A 17,759-nucleotide genomic window follows, 5' to 3' on the forward strand; every position below is an offset into this window, starting at 1 on the left:
CCCTCTGTGCTGAGCTCTCTTTTCCCAGGTTTTCAGGAGTTTGTCAATGACCTGATGGCTCTCCCTGTAACCCTCATACACTGCTAGGCAGCCATGCCTAGAACTTAGTCCATGTCCTCATTTGTCTGCTCATCTGACACAAATACGAAGTGTAAAGAAGTAGAGTCTTGTGGAAACTCCCATGACTGCTGAGCACTTTAGCTCTAAAGTGCACCATGAGCTTCCCAGCCCACATTATTATTACCAAAGAAAATGAAAACCTGGAAAAAAAAATATTTCTAATACCTTGACAGGTCCATCAGTTTCCATTAAAAATAGAAAAGCTATTACAGAAAGTGAGCAAGCACCTGAATTATAGATCAGCATAGGCCTGGGGTAGTGTCACTGCACCTGGCAAGGGCCAGAGCTCAGCTCCCCTGCAGCACCTTCAGCAGGGCTGAGGGACACTCACAGCCTCTGCCCACTCATCTCACCACCCTCCTGGCAGTGACACATGGGAGGGATGAGTGGGTGGGAGAGAGGAATGCAAAGGACTTCCCTGCAACACCAATTTCGGTGTTAATAGCTTGCTCTTTTCACAGAAGTGTGTAACTGTAATCACAAAAGTGGTTAGAAGACCTGGTCCAAAGCCTGTGTTGGACCAGGGTAATGTGTAGTTCTATTTATATCCCTCTTCTTAACTGTAAAACACTGGGGGCATTTTATCGCCGAAACCATCTTCATGCCATGTCATCCGTGAGCACCATTCTGCTAGATAGAGTATACTGTGAGCAGGGGATGATGAAACTTGAAACTGTGAGCAAACCAAATACACTGAGTTATGCTCGTGGGGGCAAGTGAAGAGCGTGCAAGAGGGTGGTGGATGTCAGCAGGGCACACGCGGCCACGGGCACAAGCAGCTATGGGACACACGCAGGCATGGGACACACACAGGCATGGGACACACACAGGCATGGGACACACACAGGCACGGGGCACACCCACGGCTCTCCGGGGACACGCAGCCATGGGGCACACGGAGCCAAGGAACACAGGCACACACGGGCATGGGACACATGCACCCATCGGACACAAGCAGCTATGGGACACAGGTAGCCATGGGACACACACAGGTGTGGGGCACACGCAGTCGGGCACACGCAGTCATGGGATACATGCAGTCCTGGGCAACACGTACCCATCAGACATACGCGGCCATGGGCACACAGCCCCGTGGGGCACACTCGGCCCCTGCTCACACGCAGCCATGGGCACACAGCCCCGTGGGGCACACTCGGCCCCTGCTCACACGCAGCCATGGGCACGCAGCCCCATGGGGCACACTCGGCCCCTGCTCACACGCAGCCATGGGCACACAGCCCCGTGGGGCACACTCGGCCCCTGCTCACACGCAGCCATGGGCACGCAGCCCCGTGGGGCACACTCGGCCCCCGCTCACACGCAGCCCCCGCCAGCACCGCCCGGCAGCGCCGTGGCCCCGGGGCGCCCATTGGCCGGCGGTGGGGGTGGGCGGGGAGCGGCGGCGGGGCCCGGCCCTGGAGCGGAGCGGAGCGGAGCCGGGCGGCGCGGGAGCGCTCGCCGGGGCCGGCCGGGAGGTACGGGGCGAGCGGGGGTTCGGCGTGGGGTGGGCCCGTGTGCGGAGGGCAGAGCCGGGGTTTGTCAGCCGCCGGGCCGGAGCTGGGGGGACAGGAGCTGGGGGGCAGAGCGGCGGGGTGGCGGGTCGTGCGCGCCGCCGGGGCTCGGCCCGGGGGTCCGCGGTGTGTCCGGCCCGCCCGCGGTGTGTCCGGCCCGCCCGCGGTGTGTCCGGCCCGCCCGCGGTGCTGTCCCGCGTGTGCGGAGCCTGCGGCCCCGCGGTGTGTGCGCGGCCCGAGCGGCGCTCAGAGGGCCGGGTGTGTTGGGGTTTTTAGAGGGACTCTTTAAGTTACCGACTCTGCCCGTGTGCCAAAACCCCGGACCCTGCTCCTGTGCAGAGCTGTAAGCGGAGCCCCGCTTGGGCCGTGCGCCTCTTCCAGAGGGGTACGTGAGCTCTCGGGCACTGGGAGGGACGGGGAATTGTCGCTTCCCTCGGTGTTCCCCCCTCGCCAGCCAGCCCGTGTCGGCCACGGGCCCGGGAGCAGCGGGGCGGGAGCTGCGCGCGGAGGGCGCTGCCCGGGATGAGTGCAGGGACAGGGAGCGGGGGGACGGAGGGGCTGAGGCTCTGCCTCGAGTTTCGTGGTTTTTCCCCCTTCCTCCCTCCCTCCCTTCCTTCCCTTCCTCTGCTACTTGGGCGCCTCTGAGCCTGGCTGGCACTCGCAAGAGCCACAGCTGAGCTCAGGCTGCCAACAGCTGGGTTTGTTAGCATCAGTCTGAGCTCCTCAAAAGCCACTGCCCGGCCGTCCCCTTGCTCTGGCCCTACGCTGAGCAGTAGTGGCGAGAAGCTTGGTAGCTCAGTCAGTCCTTGTCCCACTGGGACTGGTGACATTCTCAAAGGCCTAATGTCACAGCTAGCCCCAAAATGTACGTGTGCTGAATTGGGTTCCTCATGAGCATGGCAGGAAGGGGGTTGCCAGAATCTGCCCCCCTTACCCCAGCAATTATAGCATGCCGGGAAAGAGGGAGAAGCAAGCTGAAATGCCCTCAGGCAGTAAAAGGAGAGGAGCTTTGTTTTTCTGGCTTAAATGCCTGCTCGGGCAGCTTCATCCTACTTGGTGTCCTTGGTGAGCAAGAGCTTATGCCAGCCCTAACTTCAGGAGAGATTTCTCTGAGCAAAGCAGAAAGAGGGAGTCAGGGAAAGCTGCAGAGAGATGAGGCTTGGGGCATTTTCTGCTGGCAGCCTTCAGCAGTCGGATCTCGGCGTGCTGACACTCATGGACCATCCCATGCATGGTATGTGCACGAGGTGTGCAATGGATACCACGGCTGTCAGTTCTGCCTGATGGCAGGAATGGAAGGATCAGGTAGAACAGCTCGCTACATCGGTACACCTAAGCCTTAGATACATACAGACTTGAAAAACATACCCCAGACTCGCTGACCCAGGAGCTTAAGTTGAAATGCTGTGCCTGGCAGGCATCAACATGGCTGTTTATAATCACAAGTGAACAAGTGCTCATTGTTAAGTGTTGTGGCATGCTTGTTCTGGAGTGGAGTGCCAAGCTGTATTTTTTTTTCCTTTGAATATCAGTCATATTCACTGCATAGTGTTTGATCACATGCAGGACCAGCAGATCTTGATGAAAAAAACAACCCCAGAATTTGCCATGCCAAAAACCCCTGTGAAAAGCAGCACGCCAGCAAAGCACCTCTTGCCACCCTCATTTCAGCTGGGTAAGCTACTGCATGTGTTACGTGGGCATAGGTAGCACTTGGAAATAAGCACTGTGACCCTGCTGACCTGACACAGCAAACTTCAGCAAACAGGAAAAAAAGTATTTACCCAAATGAATAAAATAGATTAGACTTCATATCTGTTCCAAAGGGAGAGGCTCTCATCTCCCAGGAAAGGAGAGACCATTGTAACACTCAGCAGCTATCTTTATTTGCCAGATTCACAAAGCGCTTGCATTCCAAAGCCAAACTGTGGATTATTTGCACTGAGTCACAGTACTGACATGAAATTGGGTTTTATGTGGTCAGTCAAGCCGAGAGCTGTGTGGAACTTGGGGCACGATGGATCTGGCTTGTGGTGGGATGTGATGAGTAACGCCCTCAGATGGCTGCTTCTCCCCCCCTTCCTGAACAGGGAGCACATAAAGGGATAGAGTGAGTTGTCCCAGACTAAAGGTAGGCACTGTAAGTCCCACTTGTACTATTTTTTTTTACTTTTTATTATGTGAATGTGCTGTTCTCCAGTCACTTACACCTGAGGGGAAAGAGATGGAAGGAAAACATTCTGCTTTTGCATCCCAGGAAAACTCGTTCAGGAAATACCCTGTGCTAGAGCAGCCAACAATTTTAGTCTTAGCAGAGATTTTCCCACAACAGAGTTGTCTTTTCTTTGGTTAGCTTGGGGCATTTTAACTAGGTAGCAAACCAGAGGAGTAAGGACATACCTGCAGGTAGAAGTGTGATGTGTAATGAGAGCTCACCTTCATTTCTTTCACACTGCAGAATTGTATCCAGCCCTTTCTCCTTTTGCTCCATGCAGTAAGTCCTGGAGCTTTCTGGCCTGTGCAGGGAACTAGATCAATGCAACAGCTAAAGTTTTCACAGCAGCAGAGCTTACACTCCCCTCTGAAAATGAGCTCGGGTTTCCTGGCTCTGTGCAGGCACGGTCTTTATATCTGACAAAATATTTTCATTTTCACTGGGATCTGGTGTGGAGAGATCCCTTGAAATACAGTCATGTCAAGTGCCATACATTCTTGAGAGGTTGGACCATGCTTCTAAATTACATAAAATAAAAGTAAAAGAAGTAGGCTAAGAGCTCCATAACCCAGAAGCGTGAGGAAATTAAACTGGTGGAACTGCTTTGGTTTATTCCATTTGGTGTTGCTGGTGCCAAAAGTTCTTGACAGTATATTATTGCATTCACAGTCTTTGCACACCAAGGATCCCAAGCTGTAATTTGAGTTTTTCCTTTATTATTTGTGTGCTCATCTTGCTCTTTCACACAGAAACTCCTCATCCAGGGATTTGTAGACAGACCACATCCCAGGATAGGTGAGAGTCCTTACTAGGGGTAGCCCTAGTCAGGGAGTTTGGTGTGCAGTTGTGGACAATGGTTTCCCCTGCCTGTTTGTTCTTCAGCCTAATTTGTGTATTTAAGAGGGAGAGGGTAAAAACACCTGGTGCTTATTGGAGCAGGGCATCTCCTCTCCGTGCACAGGTCCGCTCGGGCTGATGGAGCCACGAAGGGAATGGAGCTTCTCTCCTCTCTGATGACAAGTAACAAACCCTTTGCACAGCTGCTGCATGTCTGTGCCGTGGCAGGTTGGCTGGGGTGTGATTTCAGCTGCTGCTGCTGGAGTCAGCCCCTGGATTCCCCCTCTGGCTGCAGCCTGGCCAGAGCACTCAGTTAAATGTAAACTGCCCGCACACATGAGTGGATGTGCCCAACACTGCCCAGCTCCATCCAGTGCATTGCAGTGCTCTGAGTCCCTGAGGATACACATCCTTCCCTCCAGCTCGAGGGGGACCCCGAGGAAGGCAGCTCTTCAGGAGCACTGACTGCTCAGTGCCTCTCAGTGAAAGCAATTTCTTCAGGGTAGGTCACTTCGTTTAGATCTCCCATGGCTAAACATGTGCCTTGGCCTTGTGCCTTTTCACCCTAGAGAAGGAGGTTCTGGGAACTCAGAGGAATTGCCCGGTCCGTCTGCCAGGTGGGTCAGGTGAGAGGCACACGGTGTGCAGCAGCCTTCAGCAGCAGCTCTGTGGTTTCCCTTCCAGCACAGCAAAGGGGTGATTTGAGGTGAGGGGCAAGGGTAGAATGTTCCCCCACCACAGGAACAGGCATATTGTCATCCTCCTCTTCCCTTTCCCTCCAGCCTCCTTGGCAGCAGGGACTCTGGACAAGGAGCACAGGGATAACAGTGGAGAGCAGCTCTGCTTTAGTGGTTCGATGAACCATTAGCAGCAACCAGGGCAACAACACATGTCCCTGTGATCTCGGAGCTGCCTCGTGATGGTTGCAGGAGGAAATTACTCACATTCCCATGGCCAGTTGGCCTTGGGGCAGCACCCTGCAGCCTGCAAGGGGCAATGAAAAATCATCTTACAGAGAGCACCTTCCTTACTGCAGACTGCCAAGAGCAAGCAGCTGCTTTTGCTTCAGAGTTACCCTTACCTGTGTTTCCTGTTGGAACAAAAACCCAGTACACTATCAAACCCCCAGATTGTGTGAGAAGGAGGATGCAGAGGTGTGGGAGAGATGAGCGTGCTGCATTCCACTTCCTGTTCAGCAGAGATCACACTTTTCAGAATGATGTGTCTTGCATTTGGAAGCACCATCAGCCCTGGGATAATGGAGGAAAGGCTTAGCTTGTGTGGGTTTATTCACATCATGGGGGCTTTTTGCTTTTCTTTTTCTTTACCATTTTTGTCATGCATGGAAGACCAGCAGGAACAAGTGATACCACAGAGTTTTGTTTTGTTCCTGCCTCAGCTCTGGCCTGAAAGGGAGCTGTGGGGTGTGTGTGTCTGTAATGAATCCTTGAGAAAGCAGGTGTGCAGTCAGAAACGGGAGGCTTGCTCTCAAGACCCTTTTATGCAGATCTATGGATCTGCATAAAATTGGGCTCAGACCAAGCAGCTTTCTCTTCTAAGGGCACACAGTGAGACTGGTAAAAAGCACAACCAGGAAGACCTGGCTCTGCCTTCAAGGGCTTCCATTGCTGCAAACTGAACTATCTCAGTATAGCCTGGGCTGTTGCAAAGTGAGGTCAGAAAGTTTGAAGATCTAATTTAGAAAGGTAACAAACTAAAGTGAGGAGTGCTTGTGAGATTACCTGTACCCTCAGATCGCATTAGGACATCTCACCTGTGTATACACTGGCTACTCACCTGCACCCCGGTGCAGATGTTTGCAGTTTCACCACTTCCTTCTTTGTTTTCCTCTCTTCAGAGTGAGCTGGAGATGATGGACCATCTTGCAAATACCGAGATCAACAGCCAGCGCATTGCTGCTGTGGAAAATTGCTTTGGGGCTTCGGGACAGCCCTTAGCCTTGCCAGGCAGGGTCCTTCTGGGAGAAGGGATTTTAACCAAAGAATGCCGCAAGAAACCAAAGCCTCGCATATTTTTCCTTTTCAATGACATCCTCGTCTACGGCAGCATAGTCATCAACAAAAGGAAGTACAATTCCCAGCACATCATCCCCCTTGAAGATGTCACTTTGGAGACGCTGCCAGACACCTTGCAGATGAAGAACCGTTGGATGATTAAAACCTCCAAGAAGTCCTTTGTGGTTTCCGCGGCCTCCCTCACGGAGAGGAAGGAGTGGATCAGCCATCTGGAGGAGTGCATCAAGCACCTGCTGACGAAGACAGGCCGGCAGCCCTGCACGGAGCACGCGGCTCCCTGGATCCCAGACAAGGCGACGGACATCTGCATGCGCTGCACGCAGACCAAGTTCTCCACGCTCACCCGGAGGCACCACTGCCGCAAGTGCGGCTTCGTCGTGTGCGCAGACTGCTCCAGGCAGAGGTTCCTGATGCCCCGGCTGTCCCCCAAGCCCCTGAGGGTCTGCAACCTCTGCTACAGGCAGCTGCTGGCAGACAAGAAGAAGGAGGCAGAGGCAGATCAGAGGCAGACGGAGCCGATCCGCTCTGCCACCCAGGGCTATGAACCCTCCAGTGGCGATGACAGCGACAAGTCTGATGATGAGAAAGCTGAGCAGTGGCCAGCAGACACAGAGTTTTATACCTCAGAAGTATCCTGGTCTTCTTTCCACAGCTGACCTCCCTGGGAGTCAGTGACGTTTAGACACTGGGAAGCCAATCTCTGGCCTCCAAGGCATGTCCTTCTCCATGTTTCCTCTGAAGGCCGTGCCTGGGAAGGTGGATCTTGGCCCTGTGTGTGGTGTCTGAGCAGAGGTGAGGTTGCCCCTCTGAGAACATCTCATACAATGTGAGCACAGAGAGAACAGCTCAGCGAAGAGCACTGAGGGTGGGGGCAGTGCCCTGTGGATCAGTCTTGGCCAAATGAGCTTACCCTCCGGTGCCTTATTCTTCCTCTCTGCTAAAAAACAGCAATATGAACTTCTTGTTTGAAATGTTTGAGATTGGCTCTTGGGAGAAAAAGGAACAAGAAATTCTGGAGCTGAACACACTTGGCTGCTCACAGTGCGTTCCTCTGTCACAGCAAGGGGCACTCTGGATGCCGCTTTCCATGAGCTTTTGAGATTCTCCCTGTGAGCGTGCCAGCCTGAGGGAATAGCTGCTCTTCCCTGCATAGCGAGGCCAGCACCGGCTTCCCTGTCTACACCTGGGTCTCTCAAGGTTGGAAGCGCTTAAGAGAATGGTACTCTGGATGCGGGGAGCTTGTGTGGGGCTCAGTGTGAGCAGCCCTAGCAAACACTGGAGCATCCAGCTCTCTCAGATGGAAAGAGGCCATGCCAGTGGTACCGGGCCAGGGGAGGAAGGAGAGGGGAAAGGGACAGGTAAAATTACACTGAGCAGTGAAATACGGAGGGAGAGAGGTACTGCAGTTCACTCAACTAAGTGCAGAGCCCAGATCTCAAACACAGGCAGTTATACCAGATTACTAGAAACTTGAAGAACTCAAGCCTATCAGGTAAAAGGATATCCCAGGGAAGGCTTGTTAAAAGTCTTTAAAAATCCAGGAAAAAGCCCCAAATGAAGATCCTGTGAAGTACAGCACTTCAACTTCCCCTTCCCTCCTGGGCTGCTGCCCAAGGCATTGGATTCTCACTTGTGGGCTCACCTCCTGCCTTATCAGTCTCATGAGTCCAAAGTTAAGGTCCTTTATGTACTTCAAAGATGGGAGCCAAAGACCTTACAGTTTACTTGAGATCAACTTTGAAGTTCAAATTCAGTTAGAAATAAACTATGTTTATTCAAGTATTATATCATAATATAGTGTGGAAGTAAATACAGAGGAAATCAGACAACAGCAATTGTTTTGCAGCAGACATTTCTACAAACTCCGTTATTGCTTTTAGTATATTTTTGTATTTTGTGGTCTGGAAAAGCAACATGGCTGGGAATACACTGCCAATGTTCTAAAATGTTTCCTTACCATGACTTCTTACAAGCAGTGCATTGCTTGACAGATGGCCATGGGTTTTTTAAATTTCAGTTCAAGATAATCATTGTTACTGTCTTTTATAAACTGCTACTGTTCCAGTGAATTTGTATCACTTGACTGTGTGTGAATAAAGATATGGCCAACAGGAAGGAGCCAGGAAAACAGGACAATAAAGCGTATTATTATTGAACAAGAGTTTTAACAAGAGCTGGGATCCAGGCCTGGCCAGCCCAGCGCAAGCTGTGACTCCTCAGCTGTGGGGAGACTGCTCTGGTTTCTGTTTACTGCTTGAAGGTAAGGGCATCAAATCTGATGCTTGCTTTCTATTTATATCATGTTATCGTCTGACAGACTATTCCCAAGTCTTTTGCAATCCCCTGCAGTAGTCTGTATTAACTGGAACGGTATTTTTCCGGTGGGGACACAGCTTAGAGTGGGCCAGCAAACCTTATGACCTAAGCAGATGTTTTTGGTCTTTAAAGCAATAAGTACACTGAGTTCTGTTTTTTCCATTACTCTCCAGGCTCAGTTCCTAACTCTGCACAGCAGTGATTGTTTTTACAATGCCTCCCACCCACCAGAAGGGTGTACATGCTATGCAAACAGAAAATGACCTTAAAAATAAACAGCCATTAGAGTGGTTCACGAGCCAAAAATAGCCCAGCTGCTGAATCTGCATCCATAGCTGACATTCCAGTTCCCTGCTCCTGAGGTGAAACTCCCAGTTTCTTCTTAGTAACTGGCTGCAGAAATGTATTGCAGCTTTGAACCTAATCCTTAGTTCTGTTAGAGATCAGCTTACTTTATGTGTTCGAAGGTCTTACTATTACCAGCCCCAAAAGACCTATGAACTGCTTGTATGCTCTAATGAGGGACAGGCACACCTCTAACGAATGCCTTCTTGGTGAGCAAGAGCCTTTCTTAATCACAGCAGGGAAAAAGTCAGAAAAAACCAAAACCACCCAAAACATCAAAACCAGCCCAGCTCCTGTTTTTGGTGCATGCTGTTGATGGCTTTTGGGGAAATGCACACACCTTCCACCAACTGGAAGCCCCAAGAAACCAAGCAATTCTTAAACTAATAATGCTTATGGTAAAAGAATCCTGCCCAGAAAAACATGGGGAAATTTAAACAAAGCCTCTCCCCCACTTCCTGAAGTTCTGTTGTGGAGCTCAGCACTGGGATTAGAGCCTGGGGCTCCTGGCTTCTGGCCTGCTGAACACATGGGTTTTAAATCACAGGCTGTGTGCTGTTACAGTCCAGCCTGGAGTTTTCCAGCCTGATTCTATCTCCAGTGCATTAATAGGGCATTTCCTGATGGTTTCTGCTCGTTCTGTTTTAGCGGAATAAAGGCCTTACCGGAGATTCATTATAGTTTGCAGGGACCAGGAAGAGCAGCAGCTCTAATGCCCACCTTGGGAAACATCTGCAGGCTGGAGGGTTTGTGGGGTCACATCCTCCTCCTGAAGGGCTCCCAGACATGATGTATGGGCATCATTTGCCAGAAGAGGCTCCTCACTCAGCCCCTGCCTGAAGGTGTCAAGGCCCAAAGGGCACAGCAGGGTGAAGGTGTCCCCATTTCACACCGTCCTCTTCTGCTCTCCAGAGTTGGTTGGAAAGGCCAGAAGAGGATGGAACTGGTGCAGCAGCCAGTTGTGAAAGCTTAAGAGAAGGTAATGGGGAGATTGCTCTGTGAATAAGCTGAAAGGATCAAAGAAGTTCAATGAAAGCTGTGTGTTCTGCTGTCCCAAGGCACAGGCCAGGCACACACCAGCTCCCAGCACAGTGCTGACTCAGCATTCACAAGCACTCCGGAGAAGTGAGGCAGCTGCTCCAACCAAGTCTTGCTCCCAGTTATTCAAACACTCAGTTTCTATCCAAGAGTTCTGGCTCTGCCACAGCTCACAGCCTCTTTGGCTCACTACTGCTGCAAGGCAGTTTCTCATGTTCCTCACTCAGTCTGGATTTTTGATTAGGAGGAGGAGGAACTGAGGAGTACACATGGTCCCAGCTGCTCATGAGCTGCAAAGTGGTGTCTCCAAGGAAAAGTACAGGCTTCTGTTTCTCACTCTTTCTGCTGCAGGTCATGGACCTTTAAGAATGGTGCTGGCAGGAAGGAGATTTTACATTACTGTCCCATCCATGGTGGACACAAAACAGCTGCAAGAAACCCTTGCCCAAGACCTGCATGCTGGAGATGGTGTCCAGGGCCCCTGGAGAGGAGCACAGGCTGCACACCAGGGTGTAAAGCACTGCAGGGGCAATACCCAGCCAGGTCTGCTTTATGTTACTGTCACAGGCAGGAACAACCCGAGGGCCCTGCAGGCTTATGGGAGGGAGGCTCTCCTGCCTGTGAAGTGGTTCATAAAACCCCCAGACACAGCCAGTGCTGCGGTCCTGTGCAGCAGCTGGAGGAGAAGAGGCAGGCAGGGAGGTGGTGTGAAGTGCTGGTGAACACAGCAACACCAAAGCTGGCATTTGACTTCAATTCCATTAAGAGCCAGAAACACAAAGAAGCAATAAGGTTTTCTGTAAACCTCTTATGGAGAGGTTCACGGCCCAGAGTGAGTTACACAACCTCCCCAGTCTGTTGCTGTAGGAAGGGGAGAGAAAAAGGAGGAGGGGAGCTAGATACAAGGGTTTGCTTTAGCAAAGCTCTCTCGTGCAGCGCCTTGTGTTGCACACACCCTGGGGCAGAGCATCTGCTGGCAGCAATCCTGCTACCTGTGATCCTGCTGCCCTGACTGCCCCATGCAGCAAGGGATTGCTGAGCTTTGGCCAACCTCTCCATTTTTTTTATCCAAAACACAATGTGTTTTGGTGACAACTTATGGAAAAAATGGATTTGAGAAGGAAAAAGCATTAACTCAAGGCCAGACAGGTCTCTTCCCCTCTAACAGCAACAAGAAAAAAAATTCACGTTTTTTACAGGAAGAGTTACACACAAGGTAAAACCAGAGCCTTAATGGCTTCATATAAAAAGGATCTTCCAGAGTGCTTTCAGGAGTGCCCCTCACAATCATTCTCAAATGGCTCAACCAGCTCCAATAGCGGGGTGAGAGCTGGAACCAACCCACAAACCAGAGCCACCAGCACCCAGGTCACAGCTTCCTGGCTTCTGTCAGAGCCTGACTTGATCAGTGCTCAGCAGCAAGTTCCAGGCAAACCAACGGGAGTCTCTAGAACCTCCCCAAAATGGCCTTGAGCACGCCTGTTTCCTGTTTGAGCAGCCTCTAAGAGCCAGGTGTGTTCACAGTCCAGAGGTCTTTCATACGCTACTGTAGAGCTTTGCACGCCCTGTGAGCCCGCCCTGCTCCCCAGGCACCCAGTGCCAGCCCTCCGGTCCAGCCTCTGGGGCTGGACAGCATCTTCCCCCTGCACAGCTCCGTGGGCAGCAGGGAGCCTCACCCCACCTGCAGGGCTGTCTCCTTTGTGGGGAAAAGCGGCTTTTCACTGGCTTAGCAGGATACAGCTGCTCTCCCTGCCACGCTCCCACCCACAGCTGTCTGTAGAGCCCAGGGGAGCAGGGGCGGGAGTGGCGCTGTGCATTAGCCCTGCTGGGGCCTCTGCAGCACAGCTTTGTGCTGCGCTCAAACAGGGCACATGCCTTTCCCCCAAACCTCAGCAGAGACGGGCTGGTGTCAGTCGCATCCGTCCCGCGGGGAGTGGCCTCGTCCTGCAGGGTGTGAGGCTGCAGCTGCACTTGTTCACTCTCCAGCACCAGGTTGGAGGCAGATACAGCCCCCGCGGGCTGAGCAAGCCCCTCTGTCTGCGCTGGGTCCCACAGGCACTCGGGATGTCACACGCTGCAGCCATCTGTTTGCAAGGAAACAGCTTTAACGATGAGAGGTTCTACAAAATCCGCTGGCAAACAGCTACAGTGTTAATCTGGCGAGGATGACAAATGGAGACTGTCACACTTGGCTACTTCAGGACTTAACAGTACTGCTGCTGCTCTCTATAGTACAGCAGTTGGTTACCTCCATAAAAAGGGGATCTGGAATGTAGCCCTCGAGCAGGGCCAGCCCTCACAGCATACCCTGGAGCCTAAGGACAGCCCCCTGGAGCAGCAGCGCTGCAGGCTCCCAACAATCAGCAAGTAAGCACCCCTCACACAAGTTGACATCCTCCCTCTCTCCTCAGGGGCACGCAGCAGCCAAAGCCCAGCACATGGCTGTGTCACAGAACGGATCTGAAAGGATGTGTTTGTTGGTTGAGACCTTGCAAGTTAGAGCTCCACAGAGCTCCCCCCCCCCATTTCAGCACCCTCAGCCCTCAGGAGAACCATCTGGGCAGTGCATGAAGAATGGGGGAGCCCCAGGATTGGAAATGCTGCTCCCTTTGGGAGAGGGAGGAAGGGTCCTGTGCTGGAAGCTGGCAGAGGAGCTGGTCCTTGCCCAAGCACAAGCAACACAGCGCCCCAGACACAGACTTTGACAGGCTGCTGCAGAACAGATGTGGTGGTGACAGCTGTCTGGAGGACAGCAGGCTCATCACCTCCAGTACAGCTCTGCCTCCCACTCAGGGCACTGGAACTTTCTCCTCCTGCTCATCCTCCCCACCAGAATTTGCCTCTGGAGGTTGGATTTTCCTGGGACCAGCTCATCCAGCTACACTGGAACGAGGCTGCAGCGAGCAGGGCATCCCTCCCAGCTATACCAGCCCTGCCCAACAGGCACCTCTGTGAGCTGGAGGGCTCCTGGCTGAAGGTTTAGGAATGACAGCAAGACAGGGGAAGAGAATGAGCTTTTATATATATAAATTTTAAATCTGTTCTGTGAGAATACTTAAACATTCAAAATGAAAGAAGAAACTTGACTCATGTAATCTCTCTCTGTCAAACAACTTTCCCTTCTCCAAAACAAAGCAATAGCAATACCCTATCTTAATACAACTTCCACTATATAAGGATGTGAATAAAGATTTTCCTCTTTAAAAATATGGCCTAGTGCTTTGGGTTCTGGTGGCATGGAGACATTTTGTCTGTGGTGCAAGTAATAAAGGCATTTGGTTTAATTTTTAAGTTGATATTGCAATTTTGAGATCATGAAATAACTGATTGCAACTGACAGACCAGGAGAGATCAGGTCCTCTGCTTAATCACTTATTTGCACGTGGGAAAGCAGTCAGGGAGGAAGGCTCACCTCCTGAGCAGAATAAAAGACACAAAGGCAAATGGGCAGGTCTTCCCTAGCACAGGAAACCCCTTTTGTACAACACAAAACATGCCACGCTTTTTTCAGAACGCGATTGCTTTGGCAGCTCATATGTTGTATTTTTCTCAGAGTAGCACAACACTCCAGGAATGCATGGGTTTGGGAGAACATGAAAGCAGTCTTACTAAACCAGAGCCAGAGTTCACCTATCCCAAAATCATGAGGGACAGTATCTAAGAGGCACCTACAGAGCAATACTTCTGCTGCTTTCTTTCTCAGCCTGGTGAGAAACTCGTGGAGACAGTGTTTGTTCTGGGCCCCGTGTGACCAGTCCTCACTATCAATCTGCCTAATCACTTTCTGAACACATTTTTGTTTTGGCACTTAGAGCATCCTGTGCCAATTAGCTCCACAATTCCCTGTCACACCGTGTGAACAAGGACTTCCCTTCACCTCTGCCAGCTCAGGAGATGGACCCTGCCTTCTATACCACAGTATTGTTCCTCCTATTCATCTCTGTGCCAATCACAGCTGTGACCAAATCTCCCTCCATTAGTGCCTTTTCCAGGTCGAACAGTTTAAACCAGCCCATCTCTCTTTACACATGTGCCCTCCCATACAGTGTTATCCTTCTCTGTATCCTTCACAGCTCTGCAATGCCCTCTGGTTCCAAAAGGACAAACCCGAGTGGACCAAGCAGGCTGCACAGACTATTCAAGATGTGGCTGCTCCCTGGATTTATTCAATGACCTAACTACATTTACTTCCTTCTTGGTTTCCTTTCCCATCTGTCCTAACCTTCTTGTTGCCTTCTGACTCACTGCTGAGCACTGAGCTTGTACTATCTGTTCAGTGACCTCAAGCTCTTTCCTGAGAGAAAATAGGTTACCAATACCCAGGGTTCTGCTGACTGCAGGTTCATGGCAATGTTTGCAGCTGCTGGCAGGCACTGGGGTGCTGTGGGAAGGTGGCTTCCCAGTAAGGTTTTGAAATCTTGAAGATAAAGCAGAACATCCCCTCTATTCCTCGCTCTGGCAGCACAGCACAGCGTGACCCCGTTTTCCTTTGTGACCAGTACACACCAGGACGATCCTGTTCTTAGAATACAGAACCAGCAGCACAGAGCTGGGGCTCTTTGGCTAAGCCCAGCAGTGCCTGGGTTTAACTCAGTAGCACTGGGAGTGCATCCTCTGGGCAGGGTTAAGAGATGGTGCGGCTGAAAACTGAGCTGCTGCAAAACACTGCAACCACATCGTTAAACACTTGGCACGTGCAGCTTTCCATGAATATCCGAGGTTCCCAAAGACGCGCCAAGGCTAACCAAAAGACACGCGGCAGCTTTGAAGCTGGCTCGGTTGTTGGCGTGTGAGCAGCCAGTAGTTGGTTAATTGATTTCCTGATGGCTATCTGCAGACACCATCCAACTTTGGTCTATTGCATAACAATACAGCACAGTTACATCAGGCACAACACAAATACGTACCTTTGTCAGAAGGCAGCTTAATTAGTTAGTAAGAGCAGAGCACTTTGAAGACTTAAAGCACGACAAGAGTGCTCTTTATTATCCTCGCTGCTACTTACCATTAGTGGCACAATGTGAAGGCTAATCTTCACCCCCATACTCACCAGGGATGTGCTGCTATCATTGTGAGCAGCACCAGTCCCACCGGGCCGGGTTGAGGACATCAAAGTCCGGAATTAGGATTAGACTGAGCGTCAGCACAGGCTCCTGCAGAGTTAAACTTCAGAGACAGCAGAAAGCCTCAAGTATGCAGGCGGCTGCCAGACGATGGGAGGCTGTTTGCTGTGGTTATGGAACAAATATTTTTATACACAGATTCCTGGAGAGAATGGCTGGGAAAAAACATGCAAACCCCTTTTATGGAAGTCAGCAAAATCAGATCCAGGAGCCTTCCTCACCAGCACCCTAGTTAGACTTTTATTACTGACTTTGTTCCTGCATAAGCCATTAATAAACTGCAGTTTGGTCAAAGTCTGCTGCACGAGCTGTGGCTTACAGGCACAGAGCAGGCAGCTGATTTCTATTGATACTCCAGCAAGTATTCTGTTTCAATGCAGTATTTTCTGGATCATTTTGCCCTGTCCCCTGCTTTGTTGAGTAACAAAGCATTTGCTCTTGCACCCCATCTCTCTCAAGCCCAAATACTACAGTCAGCTGTTGTGTCTTTTGTATCATTCACTGCTCTAAAAGGGAGCAAGTTTTTAACTTAATGTTTTGAAAATCTGGTTATGTAGGGCTTAAAATTTACCTGGAAGAGCAAGGTAGAAAAGTGAGATGGCCCCCTCATTTTTTACCCTGAAGGAGTAGGATTTGTAGAGCCAGAGAGGTTTGGGTAAATGCAGATGGCAATCAAAAGTCAGAGCGGCCCCGGGCTCTTTCTTGCAGAAAACTTCCATTAGTATCAAGCAGAATTGTCTGCCAAGGAGAGGGCAGAACTGTAGAGGAAATATCCATTGGACAGTCAGCTGGGTGAGCACAAAAAGTTATTTTGAGAATCTATACAGATATCGGAAGAATGAGCTTACCTACACCCAGGACAGGCTTTACCCACTTTGTAAGGAGACACAGATCCCCTCCGGCAGTGAGGCAATGCCAGCGCCTCAGGAGGAACAGTTGAGGCTAAACACACACCATGGCTCCATGGTCTCTCCCACTGCAAACACTCAGGTCTCTGTAAATGTTCAGGAGCTGATTCTGACTCTGATTCTCCAATTATTTTGCCTTAACATCTCAGCACAAGGAATTGCTCAGGGAGCTGCAGCAGGGTGAGGTAAGACCTTCAAAGCTTTTATTTTGTTAGAATGAACCCAAATTACAAAGATTATCATCATATCTCACTGACTGATACAGAAATAACAAACCCTTCATTCTGTCCTTAGATTGCACATACAAAGTAATCTGAGAGTGCTCTACTCCAAAGCAGTATGTCAGAGCATAGGACAGATTTAATTTCACCCTAAATCACTCCTGCCCACTGAAGCTGAGCAGGAAATAAGGAATACAAAACATTTGCATCCTGTTAGACACTCCTGTACAGGGTCTAATTAGTTAAGGTCAAACATCGGTGTAAATTTTTCACTCCCCTACCACAAAGAAAATAGCTACATTTCAAAACTTAGCAGTTTCTTCTTTGTCCTGATTGCTGTGAACCTCTACTAACATTTATTACATTCCTTCTTTGATGCTCATGTCCTGACTGCAGGATCAGAGAGTGATTAGCTGTAGAACAGTGCTATCACATTTCTGTAACACAACATTCCTGTTGATAGATTACAAAGTGTTTAACAAAAAGTGCATTCAGGATCTGGATGGGAAGTTACTCAAGGTCACCCAGCAAACCAGAAGAAAAGCCAGTGAAGGTGATACTTCTTCTGAGGCCCAGCAGAATGGGCTTGCCTCAAAGCCACACTGCTTTCCCTGCTGAGAGCTGAAGGGTGATCTCGGGTGAAAGATCAGCAGTGACACGAAGGGAACTGCAAAGGTACAGGTGTCCAAATGCAGTGTCTGCACTGAATGTTGAAAGCTGTAATGTTCACGTTAAATTCTTCCTGCTGAACAGTCATCCAAAGAAATGTATACCTTCATTTTTGCAGACTTCTGAATAATTTTATATATTTACCCCGTAGGCTCTTCTGGAATTCATAAATCACACTTAATGAGAAGTATTAGCCCACACTTACTGCAATTACATGATGAATGTTTGATTTCTGGCTTACAGCCTGAAAAATACATAGATTTCTGTGATCGCTAGAAAGGTAAAGATGAAACCTCTTGTTTTAATTAGGGGCTAATAGCTTTAGTTCACTTCAATGCAAAGGCCTTTGGTTTTTTAAAAGCTTTCCAACCCAGCTGAAAGGCTGCTACTCAATTAGTCTGGTGTTATACATCAGCTGAT

General features: G+C 50.4%; 1 protein-coding gene across 2 annotated transcripts; it reads left to right on the plus strand.

The window, feature by feature from the left end:
* The first annotated feature begins 1,543 nt into the window (after positions 1-1,543).
* On the plus strand, positions 1,544-8,849 carry PLEKHF1 (pleckstrin homology and FYVE domain containing 1). Of its 2 annotated transcripts, none has more exons than XM_042027581.1 (2): positions 1,544-1,595; positions 6,542-8,849. In XM_042027581.1, the coding sequence occupies exon 2, from the start codon at positions 6,554-6,556 to the stop codon at positions 7,373-7,375; it is 822 nt and encodes a 273-aa protein (XP_041883515.1). In that variant the 5' UTR covers positions 1,544-1,595; positions 6,542-6,553; the 3' UTR covers positions 7,376-8,849. The 2 variants fall into 2 exon arrangements, with proteins under 2 accessions (XP_041883515.1, XP_041883516.1); XM_042027582.1 differs by lacking the exon at positions 1,544-1,595 and adding an exon at positions 3,198-3,306.
* The last annotated feature ends 8,910 nt before the right edge of the window (positions 8,850-17,759 follow it).

Source organism: Corvus kubaryi, unplaced genomic scaffold, assembly GCF_017639235.1.
Source record: "Corvus kubaryi isolate FWS band 111438036 unplaced genomic scaffold, C.kubaryi_AGA036_p1.0 37300, whole genome shotgun sequence".
Lineage (NCBI taxonomy): Eukaryota > Metazoa > Chordata > Aves > Passeriformes > Corvidae > Corvus > Corvus kubaryi.